Consider the following 20,751-nt stretch of genomic DNA (forward strand, 5'->3'; position numbering starts at 1 on the left):
TTACTGAGTAAGGCAGTGACTGAACCCAAAATATATATACTATATATTTTATCCCCCCCAATATGTATATATATATTTTTTTCTTTTTCTGAATTTTAAAACACCTCCAGTGCCATGGGGAGCCAGGAACAATGATTAGTTTCATCCTTAGATGATACTAAGGAATTTTTGATGCTTTTTCAGGGCATGATGACGGTATTACGTTTACGTTTAAAAGTGGGATGGGAGTCCTTGCCTTTTAGAGCTACATAGTGAAATATTTACAGATAAACTCATATGACTGATACAGTTCAAAATAATACAGGGGTGGGGGAAATTGGGTAGAGGAAAAAATGAGACAACATTGGCCATGAGTTGATAACTATTGGGCTGGAGAGTGTGCAGATGAAGGATCATTATGTTATTCTCTCTACTTTCGTATATGTTTGAAATTTTCCACAATAAAAAGGTTTTTTTTCAAAAAACACCAATGTCCAAGTCTCACCCAGAGTTGAGAACCACTGGAGCAAAGGGTAGTAAATATAGCATCTGAAATTCCACTTCACTCTCCTCAAGCATTTCAGACAATGCCAATCTAGCATATCATTTTTTCACTGTAAAACTTCAAAATTCTTCCAACACGGCTTTGCAGGCTGCCATTGCTAGTCAATCAGAGTAAGAGGGCAGATTATTTGCTGTCTTTACACAAAGGCACATGTGACAGAAATCGCCAATCGTCCCCCAGTACCAGTTTTCCCTTTTACTTTAGCAATAGAAACCGTGATTTTTAGCTGTGAGGCTAATGAGAATATATGTCACCTCCTCCCTTACAACCAGGTGTGGCCATGTGACTAAATTCTGGCCAATGGCATGTAAATAGAAGTGGTATATGCAACCACTTTTGGGAGGTGTCATTAAAGAAAGAGCCATGATATATATCCTCACCCTTCCTCCTCCTGCTGAATGGAATGTGCACCTGAGAGGTGGAACTCAGGCAGCCATATTGGACCAGGAGGCAGAAGTCACACAATGAGGCTGGAGAGAAACACATCCAGAACTGGGTCCGCGATTACATGCCACCCCTGGATTGTTTGCCTCTAAACTTTGTTCATGAGAGAGAGAAATAAACTTCTATCTGGTTTAAACAATTATAATTTGAGGTTTCCTGTCACCCACGGCCAAACCTAACCCAGATGGATACAGTCTGGGCTGACGGACTCTGCCCACGCCTGAGTTCTAAAGTGACACATGAATTTCTAGTTGTTTGAAGGAATATCAGCTGGGGGGCAGGGAATATGTCACAAGGCATCTTATTCCAAATTATAAGCCCGTCCCCTCAGCCCACCCTTCCCTGCTTCCCCTTTTCCACCCCAAGCAGCACACTCACAAACCAGACACCAGACTAGTCCCTCTACCATGCCAGCTTTGAACCTGGGAAAATAAGATGCTGGCATTGCAGTGGCCCAACTTGCTGCCACACGGAGAGAGTGTTTCTGAGAATGGAATCCACACTGACAAAGAATTGCCAAGAGCTGCAGAGAGAGAAACTAGATTCTGGTGCCATCACCTAAGTCCCACCATAACCCTGGATTTTTCAGTTAAATTAACCAATAAATTCCTTATTGGCCTAAGCCAGGTTAGCCTGCTGTTTTGTCATTTACTACTGGAAAGGTTCTGACCCTTTTATCACAATTAACATTATATTAATTATGTCAATTACCATTCAATCCACTAACATCATGTCCTAATGATTCCTTCTGTCCACCCACCCCAAACTATGAATTTCTGTTAAACCTGAACCAGCATGATTTGTGTCTTCATCCTCAGAGCCTGGCAGAGGGCCGGGCACCTGACAAGCTATTAAAGGGCAACTGTCCCCGATCCACTCTTTCCATAGAAAGAAACGCAAATGCTCAAATGCCACTCTGGAGAATGAACTGTCACTTGGCTGACTAATAGAGTCACTTTTCCAGAACAGGCCTGGCTCTACCAGTCCGCTGTCACACACCTCTTACACACCCCTTACACATTACACTCTGTACACACACACACAGCCTTCGTATATACACACTCACGCCCTCCATGAATACACACACCCTTACACACATACAATCCTTCATTCATTCACACACACACACACCATAAATATATCTTTACATGCACACTTCACATGCAAGCACGTTACACACCACACACTCTACATACATATCTACACATACCACTCACAGATGTACCCTCCAAACAATCACAGACACATCTTAGACACCATCCATAAACACACACACACACACCCTGCATACATTCACACATGCACATGAGACATGAACTCATACACATACCTGCCACACGTGTACAATCTCCATACACACACACACACACACACACACACACACATGCCATAGACTCGATGAGACACCCTGGGGCTGTCTGGCCACCAGCGGCATCTCTGAAATCTGCTCCCAGCCCCAGTGAGAATAGCCACAGCAGCCTCAGGGGCCAGGCAGTGGTGCCGCCTGGGCGGCCAGTGGCCGGGCCCACAGCCCTCCCGGCGGCCCCGCCCGCAGAGATGCTCACCGCATGGTAGCTGTGGGCGCCCATCTGCAGGAGCAGCTGCTGCAGGGCGCTGATCATCTTGCGCCGCCGGCGGCTCTCCTCCCGCACGCCCCTGAGCTCGTCGGCCTGGCGGCCCAGCTCCTGCTGGCCGCGCTCCTGCTGGCCCAGGCTGGCCTGCAGCCGCGCCTCCAGCTGGGCCACGCTGGTGCTCAGGCAGTCCTGGCAGTGCAGAAGGTACTCGATGCTGAGCTGCGCCAGCCGCAGCACCTTGAGCAGCGCCGGGTCCACGGGCTGCCCGCAGCGGCCGCACACCTCCCGGTCCAGGTTGCAGAAGGTGACGCTGACGATGTTCTCCTGCAGGGTGGCCACGTCCAGCTCCCGTGCCACGCGGTCCACGTCCAGGGCACTAATGCGCCTCCAGTCCATCCTCTCACGGCGAGGTTGGAACTTGAAGGTGGGGAGAGTGTAGGCCGCAAAGAGGGGGTCGCTGAGGCCCTGGGCGGTGGTAGCGTGGGACTGCATGGACGGGGGGAGCCCTGGGCTGACCACTGGGGAAGGGTGCCACCAAGACCACGGCAGCAGGCACAGGAGCTGAGAGAGGGCCTGGAAGATGAGAGGAGGGTTGAAGTTAGGCTTGGTGAGCGTGGCTCCATGTACCGCGCTGGCCAGCAGGCGCCTGTAGTGTGCATGGTGTGCACTGACACAGCCAGAGCAAGGGTGTGGGCTTTATAACACACAAATGTGGATTCAGATCCTCAGCCTTGAGCAAGATCCTTTACATCTTTAAGCCTCCATGTGTGTTGGGGATCACGGGGCCCCCTCTTCAGGCTCGCGGTTAGGAATGAGGCAGGCGAAACACCCAGGCCAGTGCCTGGCACTTGGCAGGTCCTCAGTGAACCCCCCGCCGTGCCCAAGTCCACTGTAAGAGTGCCTGCCGGAGGGCTTGGTCAGGAGGGAGCTGTCCAATGTATAAGCAGGTCTTTCTGCAACCCTACATTGACCTCGAGATGAAGTCTAATAACTTGCCACGGGAGGCAGTCACTTAATGGTGGACAGTGAGGGGCTCTCCTTCTGTAATTGCAACATTTAACGGAGGGGTGCGCTACAGTTCCCACTTCCCCCAGCTGTAAGGTGTGATCGGTATGACTATGTTCTCTCTGGGGGGATGTGAGCGAAATGATGTCCGCCCCGGCCACGGGGTGGCGCTCAAGAGAGCAGCCGTGTCTGCACAGAGATTGTGCTCAGTCCACGATGGTCTGTTTCAAACCTCATGGTTTAGAAAACAGTTCCAGTTTGTTGTTAAATGACTCAGATTCTATTCACCACTCTCTTGTCAGACAAAGAAATTGCCCTCTTTGGGGAGGAACTTGACAATAGCAACCGGAATTTAAAATGAACATTCCAGTACTAAGAATTACAATCTGTTCTACAGATAAACTCATACAAGTGTGCAAAGGTGCTTGTACAAAAATTGTCTTTGTAGTATTATTTGTAATAGTAAATTACAAGAGAATTACAAGAAAGCAAAGTACAAAGTACAGTGGGGATATGAATGGTATCTCTACACGATGAAATACTATGCAGCTATTGATAAGAATATGGCAGTTTTTTACTTACTGATTGATATGGAATAATGACTATATATATACATATACATACATATCCATTTCTGTTTAAATAATATATTAATATGACATTTAATAATAATTAGCAAAAATAAAGGAGATATGTATATCTCACGTATGTATGTGTATATGTATTACATATACACATGTGCATAAATATATATATCTCACATTAGAATGTTACCTATGAGGTAGGAGGGAAATGGGAATGTGAAATGGGGATAAATAAATGAATAAAATAAATAAATAAAATAGACAGATGGTGCATGGGTAGGAGATGGATAGACAGATAGACAGACAGATAGGTCTTATATAGACCAATGATGATAATGATATATATATAACACATACACATATATGACTGATTCATATTTGTTATTTATTATTCCTAAATATGGTTCATTATCTATATTTTTTAATAAGTATAGACTATTTCTAGAAAATAAACAAGCTGTTAGCAATGGTTATATCTGGGAAGTGGGAACGGAGGTTAGAGGACTTTTATTTTCCACTCACCACCTCTCTATACTATTCAGTTCTTTGCGTCATCATCTATTACTTTTATAATTTCTTAAAGAAAAATATACAATTTCTGCCCTTAAAGAACTTAGAATCTGACTGAACAGGAAATACATGTGACCCTATTCAATCAAGTTCTTTCTAGATCATGTGATTTACACTTTCAAGTACAGCAGAAAGTCAGAGAAGAAAAAGGTCATTGACCTCAGGAAGCTGAAACGCCTTGAAGAAACAGTCAGGCTCGGTTTGCAAAGAGGGGAAGGCCTCCAGGAAAGGCCCCTGAGCGCCCTGAGCCTGTCTTCATCTGGGAAAGGTAGTAGTGGGAGGTGACAAGCCTGCCCCCACCTGCCCTGGGGTACTCGGGGGACTGAAGGAGAGGCAAGGGGAGGGCGCTTGGTAAGAAAACCGGCCACAGTGCAGGGAGTGCCAGCCTCCAAGCCAGACACACACTCTAAATGCAAACCTACCAACAGGTAGAACTACCCTCACTTTACAGACAAGGAAACTGATGTCTGGAAAGGTTAAGTGTCTTCCCCAGGTAGGGAAGCCAGAGTTGAAGTACCGCTGGAGGTACATCGGGCTCCAAAGCTTATGGACTTTGAACCATCCAACATCGATTCTTGAGGCTATTTGTCCTAAAACTTTGCTTGGATCAGATCATCAAACCTTTCCCATCGAACTCATTCATTCACTCACTCACCCCCTCCCCCACTCCTTTAGAACATGCCTAGCTTGACCAGGCCCAGTGCCAGGCACTGGGGCCACCAACATGCATTAATCACACACCTGCCCCCCAGCCCCCTCCTCGGCAGCTTAGCATGGCTCCTTGCTGCCCCAGTACCAAGTGCAAACCCCTTAGCCTGGTCTTGAAGCTGCCACAGGATGCCACGGACCCACCTTTTCCGTTTCAGCTCCAATGTTTCCCTTTCTCAGATACTCGTCCCCAACACATACTCCAGAAACAAAACCATCCAGCCACGAGCATCCCCATCACGGCCATGAGAAGACCAGCACATTCCTCTTACTATGTCACATTATTTTTAAGAAAGGAGGCAGGTGACATGACACTCACCATGCTCAGCTGCAAGCTCTAACTGTGTCACCGGAGCCTCAGAGACAATTGCCACAACAAGCTGTGCTTTGGAGCAACAGCATGTTACCAGGTGTGCTGTGGGCCAGGGTAACAGGACACCTGCTTCCTGTCCTCCCACAGACCAGGAGCTCACCTGAGAACTCGCTGTTTAACTATTTAATATTTAAGCTTTGGCCTCAGATGTTTGCCCACAGTCCCCTCTCTCATAATAAGGCCAAGAATGTTCCACCAGCCACTCTCTCAGCTCTCCTCCCACCTCTTCGAATGCCCCTTCCAGCCTCTTCCTTGAACAAGGAAGAGCCTACTATCCTTGCACCCTTCCTTTAAGGCAGGGCGTGCCAGTGCCCCTGTGACAGTCTGCTGTTCACCCGTCACCCATCTCTCCCTGCACACCCTCCCTGGGGATGAGCTCACACGTAACCATGGCTTCAGCTACCATAGGCCTGCTATAGGCTGAGCCTCAGCCACTCCCACATTTCCTTCTCACAGGCCTGTCTCTTGGGACCTTTAGACTTAGCCTTCCAATACTGATTATACCAGAACTTGCAAATCTAAGTTCCACCAGGACCAGGAAGGTACTACTAAATGTAGGAAACATGCCAGGTGTAAGAGAAACCAAATACAAGCTTGATGATAAGTGGCAACTGATTCCCTATCTTAGTGTCCGAGATACACGTGGGCAGTGGTTCTCAAAGTGTAGTCACTGAGCAGCAGCAGCAGCGTCAACTGGACACTCGTTAGACATGCAGATCTCCAGACTAACTGCTTCAGAACCACTGCAGCAGGGAGTGTTGGCATAGGGAGCATTAAGGACTGTGGCAGGGCTTCCCTGGTGGCGCAGTGGTTGAGAATCCGCCTGCCAGTGCAGGGGACACGGGTTCGAGCCCTGGTCTGGGAGGATCCCACATGCCACGGAGCAACTAAGCCCGTGAGCCACAGCTACTGAGCCTGCGCGTCTGGAGCCTGCGCTCCGCAACGGGAGAGGCCGCGACAGCGAGAGGCCCGCGCACCGCGATGAAGAGTGGCCCCCGCTCGCTGCAACTGGAGAAAGCCCTCGCACAGAAACGAAGACCCAACACAGCCAAAAATAAATATAACAAACAAACAACAACAACAAAAAAAAAAACCTGGAATCCTTCTTTGGGTTCTAAAGTTGGATAACCTAGGTGAAACGGACAAATTCCTAGAAACACACAAATTACCTAGATTGACTGAAGAAACAGAAAATCTCACTAGACCTATAACAGGTAAAAACACTGAATCAGTCATCAAAAAAATAAAATAAAATAAATTTTAAAAATTAAAAATAAATTAATTTAATTTAATTTAATTTTTAAAAAAAGGACTGTGGCAAAATGGGAAGTGTGTGCCCTGTTTACAAGGGGCAGCCACCACTGAGCTTCAGCCATATGGGAAGTGATGTTCTGTGTTCCTCGTGGGCTAATTCCAAATTCACTAAGTAGATATTCAGGCAAGTATGGCCAACATGGTGAAGTAGGAAGACCCTAGCTCACCTCCTCCCACAGACACACTAAAATTACAACTATTAAAGACTGGCTATCTATAAGAATGACCTGGAGACTAGCAAAGAAGGTTTTCCCCAACTAAAGATATAAAGAAGGAACCACAAGATGGGTAAAGGGCGTGGGGACGCAAACTAGTCAAGACCCACACCCCTCGGTGAGCGACCCACAAACCAGAGGATAATTACAACTGCAGAGGTTCTCCCCAAGGAGGGAGGGGTCTGAGCCCCACCTCAGGGCTCCCCAGCCCAGAGGTCCTGCACTGTGAAGATGAGTTCCCAGAACACCTGGCTTTGAAGGCCAGCAAGGCTTGCATATGGGAGAGCTGGCACCAGCCCTGGGCCCCTCTGGCCCCCACAGCCAGCTGCCCCAGGACTCAACCCCGATCACCAGGGGGCTGGCAGCCACCACATGAGGCAGGGCCAGCCACGCCTACCAGCACACTCACAGCAGCCAGCCCAGCCACCCAGAAGGGCCCACTCAGCCCACATGGCTGGCGCCCATGGAGCAGATAGCTCTGGGGACCAGCGGGGAGCGTGGTACTAGGCTCCATAGGACGTTTCCTACCTAAGGCCACTTCTCCAAGACCTAGAAACAAAACTGACCTACCTAATACATAGAAATAAACACAGAGAATTAGACAAAGTGAGGAGACAGAGAAATATGTTTCAAATGAAGGAACAAGACAAAACTCCAAAAGAAATGAGTGGAGATAAGCAATCTACCCAATAAAGAGTTCAAGGTCATGATCACAAAGATGCTCCACAAACTCAGAAGAAGAATGGATGAACACAGTAAGAAGTTGAGCAAAGAGTTAGAAAATATAAAGAAGAACCAAACAGATCTGAAGAATACAATAACTGAAATAAAAACACACTAGAAGGGAATCAACAGTAGATTAGATGATACACAGGAATGGATCAATGAACTGGAAGACAGAGTAGTGGAAATCACCCAAGGTGAAAACTAAAAAATAATTTTAAAAAATGAGGACTGTTTAAGAGGCCTCTTGGACAAGATCAAGTGTACTAACATGCACAATATAGGAGTCCCAGAAGGAGAAGAGAGACAATGGGGAAGAGAACTTAAATGGAGAAATAATAGCTGAAAATTTCCCTAGCCTGGAAAAGAAAACAGACATCCAGGTCCAGGAAGCACAGAGAGTCCCAAACAAGATGAACCCAAAGAGTTCCATACCAAGACACATTATAATTAAAAATGGCAAAAATTCAAGATAACGAGAGAATCTTAAACGCAGCAAGAGAAAAGCAACTAGTTGTGTACAGAGAATTCCCCTAAAACTATGACCTGACTTTTCAGCAGAACTTTGCAGGCCAGAAGGGAGTGGCACAACATGAAAAGATGCTCAACATCACTCATCATCAGGGAAATGCAAATCAAAACCTCACACCTGTCAGAATGGCTATTATCAAAAAGACAAGAAATAACAAGTGTTGGAGGATGTGGAGAAAAGTGAGCCCTCATGCACCATTGGTGGGATTGTAAATTAGTACAGCTTTATGGAAAACAGTATGGAGGGTCCTCAAAAAATTAAACATAGAACTACCATACAATCCAGAAATTCCACTTCTGGGTATTTTTCTGAAGCAAACAAAAGCACTAATTCAAAACCACAAATGCAGCCCTATGTTCGTTGCAGCATTACTTACAATAGCCAACATATGGAAGCAACCTAAGTGTCCATCAACAGATGAATGGATAAAGAAGAGATAGATAGATAGATAGATAATTACTCAGCCATAAAAAAGAATGAAATCTTGCCATTTGCGACAACATCGATGGACATGGAGGGTATTAGGCTAGGTGAAATAAATCAGAGAAAGACAAGTACTGTATGATTTCACTGACATGTGGAATCTAAGCGACAAAACAAATGAACAAACATAACAAAACAGAAACAGACTCATAGATACAGAGAACCAACTGGTGAGTGCCAAACAGGAGGGAGCGGAGGGATAGGTGAGGGAGACTAAGAGGTACAGACTTTAGTTATCAAATACGTCACTGGGATGTCATGTACAGCATAAGGAACATAGTCCATAATATTGTAAGAATTTTGTATGGGGACAGACGGTCACTAGACTTATTGTGGTGATCATTCTGTAATGTATAAAAATAATGAATCACTATGTTCTATACCTGAAACTAATATAATATTGTAAGTCAAATATAATTCAATAAAAAATAAGATAGTCAAAGACCTCTATGAACTGTTTCCAAACTACCTTTCTAGCTGCCTCTCCCACCGACCATTTACTTGCTGTCCATACTTTCATATCTATGGGCTATGTATTCATAGGCACTGTTTTTAAATGCTTTATAAAGAATAACTCATGTAGGGCCTCCCTGGTGGCGCAGTGGTTGAGAGTCCGCCTGCCGATGCAGGGGATACGGGTTCGTGCCCCGGTCTGGGAGGATCCCATATGCCGCGGAGCGGCTGGGCCCGTGAGCCATGGCCGCTGGGCCTGCGCGTCCGGAGCCTGTGCTCCGCAACGGGGGAGGCCACAACAGTGAGAGGCCCGCATACCGCAAAAAAAAAAAAAAAAAAAAAAAAAAAAAAGAATAACTCATGTAATCCTCACAACAACCCTTCAAGGGGGTACTATTATTATCTAAGCCACAAAGAAGTGAAGAAGCTTGCCCCAGGTGCAGGAAGCAGGATCCGACCCACGCAGCCTGGTTACAGAGCTGCGCTCTGAGCCACTATGCCACGTTGCCTCTCGGGATAGACGGCCCTCCGCCACTTCCTTCTGCTTCTCCTGCAGGTGGACTCATGCTCAAGGCCTTGCTCAGACATGAATGCCACCATAAATACCTCCCAGGCCCATAGGCAGAATCCCTGGCCTCTCCCCTGGGCTCCCAGAGCACAGAGCGTACACTCCTTTGGTCGCCCTCACCACACTCTGGTCTGTGTTGGGTGGCTGTGCAACATTCATTCACCCATCCCACCAACAAATGGCTCCTGAGCCCCTACTAAGTGCCAGGCACCGTGACTGGCCCTTGGGACGGATGGTGACCCAGGCAACAGTACCTGCCATTGTTTTTGTTTGTTTGTTTGTTTGTTTTTGGCTGCATTGGGTCTTCGTTGCTGCATGCAGGCTTTCTCTAGCTGCGGCGAGCGAGGGCTACTCTTCGTTGTGGTGTGCAGGCTTCTCATTGCGGTGGCTTCTCTTGTTGCGGAACACAGGCTCTAGGTGCGTGGGCTTCATTAGTTGTGGCGCACGGGCTCAGTAGTTGTGGCTTGCGGGCTCTAGAGCGCAGGCTCAGTAGTTGTGGCGCATGGGCTTAGCTGCTCCGCAGCATGTGGGATCTTCCCAGACCAGGGCTCGAACCCATGTCCCCTGCATTGGCAGGCAGATGCTTATGCACTGAGCCACCAGGGACATCCCCCCTGCCATTGTTAATAAAAATAGTGAACATTTCTGGAACTGTGTGCTTCACACACACTCATAAGACGTTGCATGAATTATCCCATTTGATTCCCACAACAACCCAGTGGACAGATGAAGAAATTTCAAGGTGAACAAAGAGGGCAACTGACTTTCCCACAATCACACGACTAGTTAAGTGTTGGGGTCTGGCTCCAGATTTTGGTCTCCAGAAAGTCAGAAAAATACACCGAATTACCCCCCAGAGCATTAAGTGCCAGGGAAGGAGCTAGGACAGGGAGCCCCAAGGAGGGGCCATACAGGACATTTCTGTGTCCTTTCTGCCCCCACCCCTGTCCCACCACATCCCCAGCTGTGAGCTCCACAGAGGCTGAGACCATGGCTTATTCACATCTGTTGGATTCCAGCCCTTAGCATATTACCCACAGCCCAGATTGCTATTGACCTGAATGGAACTGTCAAAATCTTAGAATATCTGCTTCAAGATTCTATATTCTTGGGGTCTTGGGGAACTGAGGCTATGCACCAACAAGAACCAGGATAAAGAGTAAGAATGGACTTAGGGGCACTTAAGTTGTACTCCTTGGAGAGACACGCCATTTAGACTTAGTAAAATGCTTGATTTGTCGACCATCTGTGTCCATAGCCTAATCCTCCAGGCCGCTAATGAAAGCTTAGAGGGCAGGAGCCCTCGTGGGTGGGCGCAGGCTCATCAGTGAGTGTCCCACACTGACTGTCAAGAGGTAGAAGCAGTGTTCCAGCTGGCTTCCTGAGCAGCCCCTAAACCCTCATGTTTACACTTGGAGCACAGTCTGCAAATACCCAAGGTGGCAGCCCCACTCCCAGTTATACAGAATTCTGAATCAGGGATCTGAGTTCCTGAGTTTTTACTAAATCCCAAAAGTATCACCCATTTTTGTCACGAGAACCCCAAGAGTCCAATTCTCAGAAGTCCTAGGGTTCTGACATCAAATGGTGAGCAGAACTGTGGGAATTTTTTTTTAATTGGAGTAAAATTTCTTTACAATGTTGTGGTAGTTTCTGCTGTACAATGAAGTGAATCAGCTATATGTATACCTATATCCCCTCCCTCTTGGACCTCCCTCTCACCCACCCCCCATCCCACCCATCTAGGTCATCACAGAGCACCGAGCTGAGTTCCCTGTGCTATACAGCAGGTTCCCACTAGCTATCTGTTTTACACATGGTAGTGTATTTATGTCGATCCTAATCTCCCAATTCGTCCCACCCTCCCCTTTCCCCACCGTGTCCACGTGTCCATCCTCTACGTCTACATCTCTATTCCTGCCCTACAAATAAGTTCATCTGTACCATCTTTCTAGATTCCATATATATGTGTTAATATACGATATTTGTTTTTCTCTTTCTGGCTCACTTCACTCTGTATGACAGACTCTAGGTCCATCCACATCTCTACAAATGACCCAATTTCATTCCTTTTTATGGCTGAGTAATATTCCATTGTAATCGTACATATGTACCACATCTTCTTTATCCATTCATCTATCGTTGGACATTTAGGTTGTTTCTATGTCCTGGCTATTGTCAATAGTGCTGCAATGAACAATGGGATACACTCTCTGACAAAAACCACAGTAAGATCTTTTTTGACCCATCTCCTAGAGTAATGAAAGTAATGGGACCAAATTAAACTTAAAACTTAAAATAGCAAAGGAAATCATAAACAAGATGAAAAGACAACCCTCAGAATAGTAGAAAATATTTGCAAATGAAACAACGGACAAAGGATTAATCTCCAAAATATACAAACAGCTCATGGGGCTCAATATCAAAAAAAACCAACAACCCAATTAAAAAATAGGTGGAAGACCCAAATGGACATTTCACCAAAGAAGACATACAGATGGCCAAGAGGCACATGAAAAGATGCTCAACATCACTAATTATTAGAGAAATGCAAATCAAAACTACAATGAGGTATAACCTCACACTGGTCAGAATGGCCATCATAAAAAAAATCTACAAACAATAAATGCTAGAAAGCATGTGGAGGGTTCCCTTTTGGAACCCTTTTGCACTGTTGGTGGGAATGTAAATTGATACAGCCACTATGGAGAACAGTATGAGGTTCCTTAAAAAACTAAAAATAGAGATAACATATGACCCAGCAATCCCACTGCTGGGCATATACCCTGAACTGTGGGAATTTGAAGATGATGAGGATGATAGCAGCTATCATTTATTAAGTATCCGTGCACCAGGCACTGTGCCAGCCTTTAATATTTCTATTTCTAGCCATCATACAACCTTGTATGTAGCTATGATTTGCCTCATCTGATAGATGTAGAAACTGAGGCTCAGAGAAGCTAAGGGACCTGCCCCAAGTCCTTCAGTTACTAGGTAAGGAAGCCAAGATCCAAATCAAGTTCTGACTCCAAAACTTCTGAATTATGCCAAACTACCTCCCAATGATGATGATGATGATACATAAATCCCTTCCCATTTTGTAAATTACAATACCTGAGATTTCTTGACCAAACTGCAAGGACCGAAAGAGTTTACAGCAAATCACAACAGGGTCTGTGCTGGAGACCCTAAAGTCTCCCTGTATCCTGGCAGAACTTAGCCAAGTACAACTCAGCTCCACAGCTTGGGTCCTGGTTGGGATGGTCAGAAGACAAAGCCGAATGAGAATGCTGCTGGTTACCTGGAAACCACACATCCCAGAGGGCAAGCACGCCACACTTTCTGCAGACTGAATTATCAGCAGACTTCTTTTCCCACATCTGGGAATAGAAACACAAGGGGAAAATGACTCACTGTGGGACTTCCCCGGCAGACCAGTGGTTAAGACTGTGCTTCCACTGCAGGGGGCGCGGGTTCAATCCCTGACTGGGGAACTAAGATCCCACAAGCCGCATGGCACAGTTAAAAAATAAATAAATAAATAAAACGACTCACCGTCATTAGGAAATCTAGAACTATTAACCATCTCTAGATGTTTTGATGGGTCCCAGGAACTTCCCAATCCTAGACCATTGTCATGAATTAGTGGGACCCAAAAGAATATTTACGCTAGCATTCCAAACTCACTTCATTATTGAAGAGACAGTTTCTACCTGGGGCAATCCCACAGCCAAGAAAGCAAGCCTGTCTACCACCTAGCTTTGCACACTCCCAGTGATGAGATGCTCACTACCTCCCAAGGCAGCCATTCCACAGTGAAACAACTCCTGGAAACTTTACAATTCTTCCGAAACCTGCCCACCTATAATCTGTCAAAGAGAACATCCACAAAAATGACCAAAGAGCTGATTTTTTTAAACAAAATTCTGGCTGATTTTTTTAACGTAAATTAACAGATAGACTACACCACCACCGCTGCCATCTTGCTGTCTGTTCTGCTTCCTCCAAGAATGCTGCCAAGCCACGAGGAGCACTTGGAGGAGCCAAGCTTCCAAGGCAGCTGCCAGGCAATCATTTACAAGCCTGCCCTGACTTCCAGCTAACTTCAGCGGTGCCGTCCCAGGAGCTCAGGCGTGTCATTAGTGCTCATTGTTCTGGCTTCCAAGGAAACCCTTGCACAGTTCGCAAACAGGTCGTGCACATACCGTAGGCAAGGGAGCACTAGAGACCCCAACGGAGACAAGAGTGACCCAGGAGCTCTCCTGAAGCACGACCGTTACAGACCTTGTTCTGCTTTGTTCTCTGTTTCTGCTGTTTTCTAAAGAAAGGAGTCCCCCTTTCCACTCTTTCTTACCCATAAAGTAGCAAGAGAGAGATCCACTCCACCAGGCTCACAGCTCTCCCTTACACCAGGTCTCCCATTTCCTCCCTAGAAACTTTGGAGATATTTTTAGGAGATAATGTCCTTGGTTTGGTCAAAAGCCCATTTTAAGTTTTTGCCACAAAAGGATGTTCTTTAAAATAAAAATGGGAGGTAGAGAGTTGACTGACGTCTCTTCAAAGTATTTTAGAGACGACTACATACTGATAAGACCTATCTTCCCAGGTGCAAAATTGTGAAAAACCAACACTAGTTTTCACACCTACAAGAATAGCAGTTTTTGGGCTTCCCTGGTGGCGCAGTGGTGGAGAGTCCGCCTGCTGATGCAGGGGACACGGGTTCGTGCCCCGGTCCAGGAAGATCCCACATGCCGCAGAGTGGCTGGGTCCGTGAGCCATGGCCGCTGAGCCTGCGCATCCAGAGCCTGTGCTCCGCAACGGGAGAGGCCACAACAGTGAGAGGCCCGCGTACCGCAAAAAAAAACACAAAAGAATAGCAGTTTAGAACATACTGGTGTTTTCTTTCCCATGGAGAAGTCATTGCTTCTTGGTAGAGTTTCTCCAGCTTCAGAGCCTGGGACATCAGACCCCACAAAATCCTCCCTAGAGGTAGGAGGCCTAGTGACAGATGGCACTGCAAGCGGTTAACCCTGTTGACCAGGACTGGCCCTCCCTGCAAGGGGCCCACAGGGAGGTTCAGAACAGCCCACAAGTTGTCCCCTTCCCTCCTCCTGTCAGTGTCAGTTGAGCAACAAGCCTTTGGACCAAATTCCAGCTCCCTGGCAGAACCCAGGTATGCTGCACAAGTGAGTTCAGGTTTCTGTTCCCAACCTGAAGCAGGTAACTTCATGCGACCATTTTATCAAGTTGGATGGTATCCAAAAAGATTCCCACGTGAGGGAGAGGTCTCCAGAGCGTTGGTGCTGACAGAGACAGACAGAAGACCGCTTATCAGCTGCTTGATTGGAGAACCGGCCTTCTCTAGGTGGGGCTGTTCTCACTGGCCAGGGCTCAGCTCCAGGGGCAGGTGTGAGGGGCTGTGACAAAGGAGAGACACCACCCACCCCGTCTGTGGACGGAAGTGTAGGAGGCCACGGTCGGAGCACCTCACACTCATCAGGCCTCTCTTCAAAGTCCTGTTAGATACCACATTTCAAGAGACCGTGCAGGGGCAGGCAGGCCCTGGGCCTTAAGGAACAGGCCTGGGTAACCCCTGCCCAGGCCCCCCAGACCCCTCCTCTGACCCGCCTTCCGGACCCTTGTCCCGTACCCAGCAAGTTCCCCCGGCCTTTTATCTGCAGCCACCTCAAAAGGAAAATACGGTGGCTGCCTCCTGCTACACTCCAGCCTCGGAGTGCAAGGCGGAGGAACCAGAGATGCTCATCTGTTTGATTTTAACAATAACTCATCTCATTGCTAAAAGATCCCCCTTTTCCTACAGAACGCAAAGCAGCAACCCACCCCCGCCCCCAATCATTTTACTTTTTTCAAAAACTGAAAATCCGAGGCCGTCCTCCCAGCGAAGGTCAGTCCGACGGGTTCAGTCATTCTTGCTCCCCTCCGGGTACCTCGGTCTGGAGCCGGCCAGGCCGCAGGCCGCGGGTCCCAAGGCGCAGCTCCCCGCCTGGACGCCGCAGGGCGCCCGAGCCGCTGCTGTTGAAGCCCCTGCGGCCCGTGGCTCCGGTCACTCGGACTGCACGACGCTCCCCACCCGCGCCCCTCCCGGGCCGCATTCCTGGCATAGCTCTCCCACGCGGCGCGGCTCACCTGGGGGTCCCCGGAGCCTGGGGAGCGGGCAGAGGTCGCGAGCTGGCGGCTCCGCTCCTCCGCCCCGGCCCAGCCTCCCGACTCGCTCCACCGCCCCGGGCCGAGGCCGTTCCCGGAATCCTCGCCGCCGCGCCGGCCTGGGCTGCTTCCTCGGCCCCGAGTAGCGCGGGCTCTCGAGGGCGCGTGACAGAGCCTCCCGGCCACCCAGTGCCGCCAACCTGCGGGACCGGGGACACAGAGAACCTCTGGCGCCAGCAGCCGGAGGCCCGGGGTCTCTGATGCCTCCCGCTCCCACTACAGCCGCCCACCCCACCCCACAGAGGGGCGGAGCCTATCCCGAGCCCCTCTGAGACGAGCTATTTTTAGGCCTGTTACGGAAGCGGGAAGGAGGGAATGACACGTTTAAACCGTCAGGAAAATCCGGGATCCTAGTGAGTGGCTCCCAGGCCTTGCTGAGAGGCTGGGACGTCCTCCCGTCTACACAGACACACACAGACACACACACACCGCCCCCCACCCAGTACAGCTGCCGGCCTGCTGAAAGCTGGGGGCAGCTGTAGCCTCCTGGGCAGACAGCCCCGCCGCACCCGTCCTAAACTAAAGGGACCATCTTGGTTTCTGATCCGAACCCATGCTGGTCCTTTGAGTAAATCCCAGGTCTGTTCAGATGGCAACCATTTTCCCCCGAACTCCCAACCTTCTGGCCAGCCTTGTGGACCCAGCAGGGAAACCCAGAACCAAAGAACTCTTTCTTTCTGGATAACAGTCTCTGACCCCTTCCTATAACCATCTGTTGCTTTACTGAGACTCAGATTTCTGGGAATTCTTTTTTTCCTTAAGCCTTCCTGCCATCCCAGCCTCAATCTGCCAAGCTGTGTCATGGGGTATTCAAAACAAAATGTCATGGGAACAAGCTTTGGCAAGAATGTGAAGAAACTGGAACCCTTATGCACTGCTGTGAGAATGTAAAACGGTACAGCCATTGTGGAAAAGAGAATAGTGGCTCCTCAAAAAATTCAACATGGAATTACCATATGATCCAGCAATTCCACTTCTGGGTATATACACAAAAGAATTAAAAGCAGAGACTCAAACAGGTATTTGTACACCCACATTCATAACAGCATTATTCACGATAGCCAAAAGTTGGAAACAACCCAAGTGTCCATTGACAGATGAATGGATAAACAAAATGTTATACATATATTATATACATACATATATATTTCAGCCCTTAAAAGGGAATGAAATTCTGACACATGCTACAATATGAATCAACCTTGAAAATGTTATGCTAAATGAAATAAGCCAGACACAAAAGGACATACATTATATGATTCCACTTATACAACGTACCTAGTACAGTCAGGTTCATAGAGACAGAAAGTAGAATGGTGGTTGACAGGGCTGGGGGGAGGAGGGAATGGAAATTATTGTCTAATGGGTACAGATTTTCAGTCAGGGATAATGAAAAAGTTCTAGAAGCAGATGGTGGTGCTGGTTGCACAACAGTGTGAATGTACACAATGCCATTGAATGGTACACTTGAAAATGGTTAAAATTGTAAGGTTTATGGGATGTATATTTTACCACAATTTTTTAAATGTTAAAAAAAAAAAAAAAAAAAAAAAGGGTGGACAGGGGCCAGGCCCAAGTAGGGATGGCTGTCAGCCACCAGCTCTTGATGCGGAGTCTTGTTCCTCCTCTGCCCTCCTGGTTGGGGCACCCCTTTCCCTCCAGGACTTTCTGCAGGAGGGCAGAGAAGAATCCAGGCTGTGGAGTCAAAGACGCATTTAAATTCCACCTTCCCAGGTGGTGTAACCCTGGGAAGTCACTTACCCTCTCTGTAAAATGGGGAAAATAAACTCTACCTAGCAGGTCATTATGAGAACCAACTTAGTTAAAACATCTCAGCCCAGGGCCTGGCAGTCACGGGTGTGTCCTCCCAAGTTCAGTCAAGTGTCAGGGTTGGGAGCATTTGCTTCTCAACTTGCTTCCCTGAAGTATACAAAAAGTAGCTCTGTGCATGTGTGTGTGTGTGTGTGTGCTCGCACGCGTGTGCACATGTGTCATTCCCACCAGCCTCAATTTCCCCATGTGGAAATGGGTGCCACCTTTTGCAGGGCTGCTGTGAGCAAGTGAACTTGACGTGCACCCAGATCCACCTTCTCGGTAACACCAAAAGCAAAAGTATTTAGACTCCTTCTTCAGCTGACCAAGACCTCGCATGCGTGGAACCCGCACACCCTCCCTTTACTGGGCCACAGTTTGACATTCAATACAGCCAAGAGTTACTGAGTGCCTACCACGTGCCAGCCTCTGTTCTAAGACCCGAGGAAACCAAGAGTTTATAGAGGACTAGATCACTTAGCACTAGGAAGCTGTCACCTTCTGCTGTGCCACCTGTGCCACAACACACAAGATTTGGTGGCACGAGTGGGAACAGGTGTATCATCCAAGACACAGGAACAAGCCAAAGGAGACTGGCCCTAGTGGGCTACTCCCGGGGACATTCCTGTCACCCTGAGCAGCTGAGCCGTAACTATTGGACGTACAGAACAGTGGGTTCTCGATATCTGTGGTTTCCATTTTGCCCTGTAGCCCCTCACCTCTTCCTCAGGCCAGTGCCAGATACCAGCTCTCTGACCAGCATAGACACCATCACAACTGGTCTCCTTCTTACACTTAAGGATGCGTCAGGAAACAGTGGGACATGTCTGCTAAATGAGGGTCTACTTTACACTCTAGGGAGCCCATAGTAGTAGTGCCCTCTGCTGTCAACTGCTGGCATCACACCTTGGAAGTCAGCTCCCGTTCCAGGTCCCACTTTCCTAAAGGGCATATGAGGTATAGAGAACAGGTCTCTCAGTGCTGGGATGCTGGCCACTAATGGTCCTGGAGGTGATTTTAGGTCAAAGGTGTATTGTTGAGTTTTCACAGTATTGATGTATAGATAGACAGACAGGCGTATAGTTAGAAGGCCATTTTACATAAAAACCTGGTTTGCTGGTTTCTTCTTGAAAACTCTGAGAATCTAGCAACAAAAGGCCCGCACTCTCACATGTCCAGAATCAGCTGGAACTGAGGGGGAACCTCTTCCCTAGGCAGAGCTTACACTCTAACCCATTCCCTGAAAAAGATCACTTTAGAAAAAGACCTCTTTCCTCCTCTTTTGCAAAATGAGAATGCAGGGTCATTTTAACCAGGACCCATGCTCTGAGTCTTGAAACAAACCCTAGGTGGGGAGGGTTGAGGTGGACTCTGCACAAACTGTGACAAAATAGTCAGCTGTTTGTGTCCTTGATATAGAAAGACTAGTTAAGTCACTAAGAAATAGAAGAACAATCCCATAGAAAAGTGAACAAAAGATTAGGCAAGTCACAGAACAAAAAAATATACCAATCGAACATGTGAAACACTCAACCTCACCAAAAGTAACATAACAATTAGAGACATTTTTAAACAATAATATTGGCTAAAATTAAGTAGCGTTTTGGCACTGGTGAAGGATGGGAAAATGAGCAATTTCAAACAGGCTTTTTGAAAACAATTTTGCAGCACAAATCACAATTTAAAGTCCCCAAAATGTGGTAATCAGGACTACAGTATTTCTTGTACGATTCAAATTAGAATCGATTTAAATGTTCACCAATTGGGGTTTAAGTCAATAGATTATGATATATCCTACAATGAAACACTGTGCAGCCCTTACAAAGAATATATCTTGGTATGTTAATGAAAAAAAGGTGTCCAAGACAAATGTATTGTTAAATTAAAAACAACTGACATAATAATATGTATTATATGAATCCATTTATGTTTTTTTAAACTATACATACGAGAAGTTCAGGGGTGCTATTCAAAATATTTAACCACTAGGCTGACACAGGCACTAACACGCTGGGGCTGATCTTCACGCTTTAACATATTCTCTCTTTTTTTTTTGGCTGTGCGGCATGCAGGATCTTCCCCAGCCAGGGACTGAACCCATGCCCCCTGCATTGGGAGTGTGGAGTTGTAACCACTGGACGGCCAGGGAAGTCCCCATCTTCACCCTTTAGTTGCTGCATTATGGGGGTCCTGGCGGGGACGAGCCAGGGCAGATGAGGCGATAGTGGTGGATACTTGGAAGCCTGTGGCCAAGACTTTTTACAAATAGCATGGATATATATGCAGAGAAAAGTGAGAGACATACCAAACTTGACAGTGGTACAAGAGAGACTTTCACCTTTTCCTCCGTACAATCTTAGTGTTTGAAATTCTAAGAACGAGTGTCGGATTTGGAAAAAAATTAACATAGGGGAAAACACCAGCATGGCCTATTTTCAAAATGCATCATGATGTAAACTTGTGGCTTAGACTCACCGAAGGCCAGAAGGAATCCAGGATCATCTGGAATCCCACGCTTCTTACCACTCACTACTCTTTTTACTTTGCCCAATAGCCCCCTCACCACCATGTTTTCTTTCCAGCTTTATTGAGAAATGATTGTCATACAGCATTGTATAAGTTTA

The 20,751-nt window shown here is 47.3% G+C and overlaps 1 protein-coding gene across 6 annotated transcripts in view; it reads right to left on the bottom strand.

The window, feature by feature from the left end:
* The window catches only part of DZIP1L (DAZ interacting zinc finger protein 1 like), a 48,856-nt gene extending 32,327 nt beyond the window's left edge, over nucleotides 1-16,529 (bottom strand). For 2 of the 6 annotated variants that reach the window (XM_082625937.1, XM_082625936.1), the window contains exons 1-2: nucleotides 10,345-10,689; nucleotides 2,554-3,135 (exon numbers count right to left, since the gene is read on the bottom strand). In XM_082625937.1, coding sequence (XP_082482063.1) covers nucleotides 2,554-3,135; nucleotides 10,345-10,470 — 708 coding nt within the window. In that variant the 5' untranslated portion in view covers nucleotides 10,471-10,689. Of the gene's footprint in view, nucleotides 1-2,553; nucleotides 3,136-10,344; nucleotides 10,691-13,391; nucleotides 13,471-16,237 lie in introns of those variants that run through there. The other 4 variants (XM_082625939.1, XM_082625940.1, XM_082625938.1 and 1 more) reach the window with 4 other exon arrangements.
* Nucleotides 16,530-20,751: the final 4,222 nt, after the last annotated feature.

The sequence above is a fragment of the Mesoplodon mirus genome (assembly GCF_964341445.2).
Source record: "Mesoplodon mirus genome assembly, chromosome: 6".
In the NCBI taxonomy this organism is placed as follows: Eukaryota; Metazoa; Chordata; class Mammalia; order Artiodactyla; family Ziphiidae; genus Mesoplodon; species Mesoplodon mirus.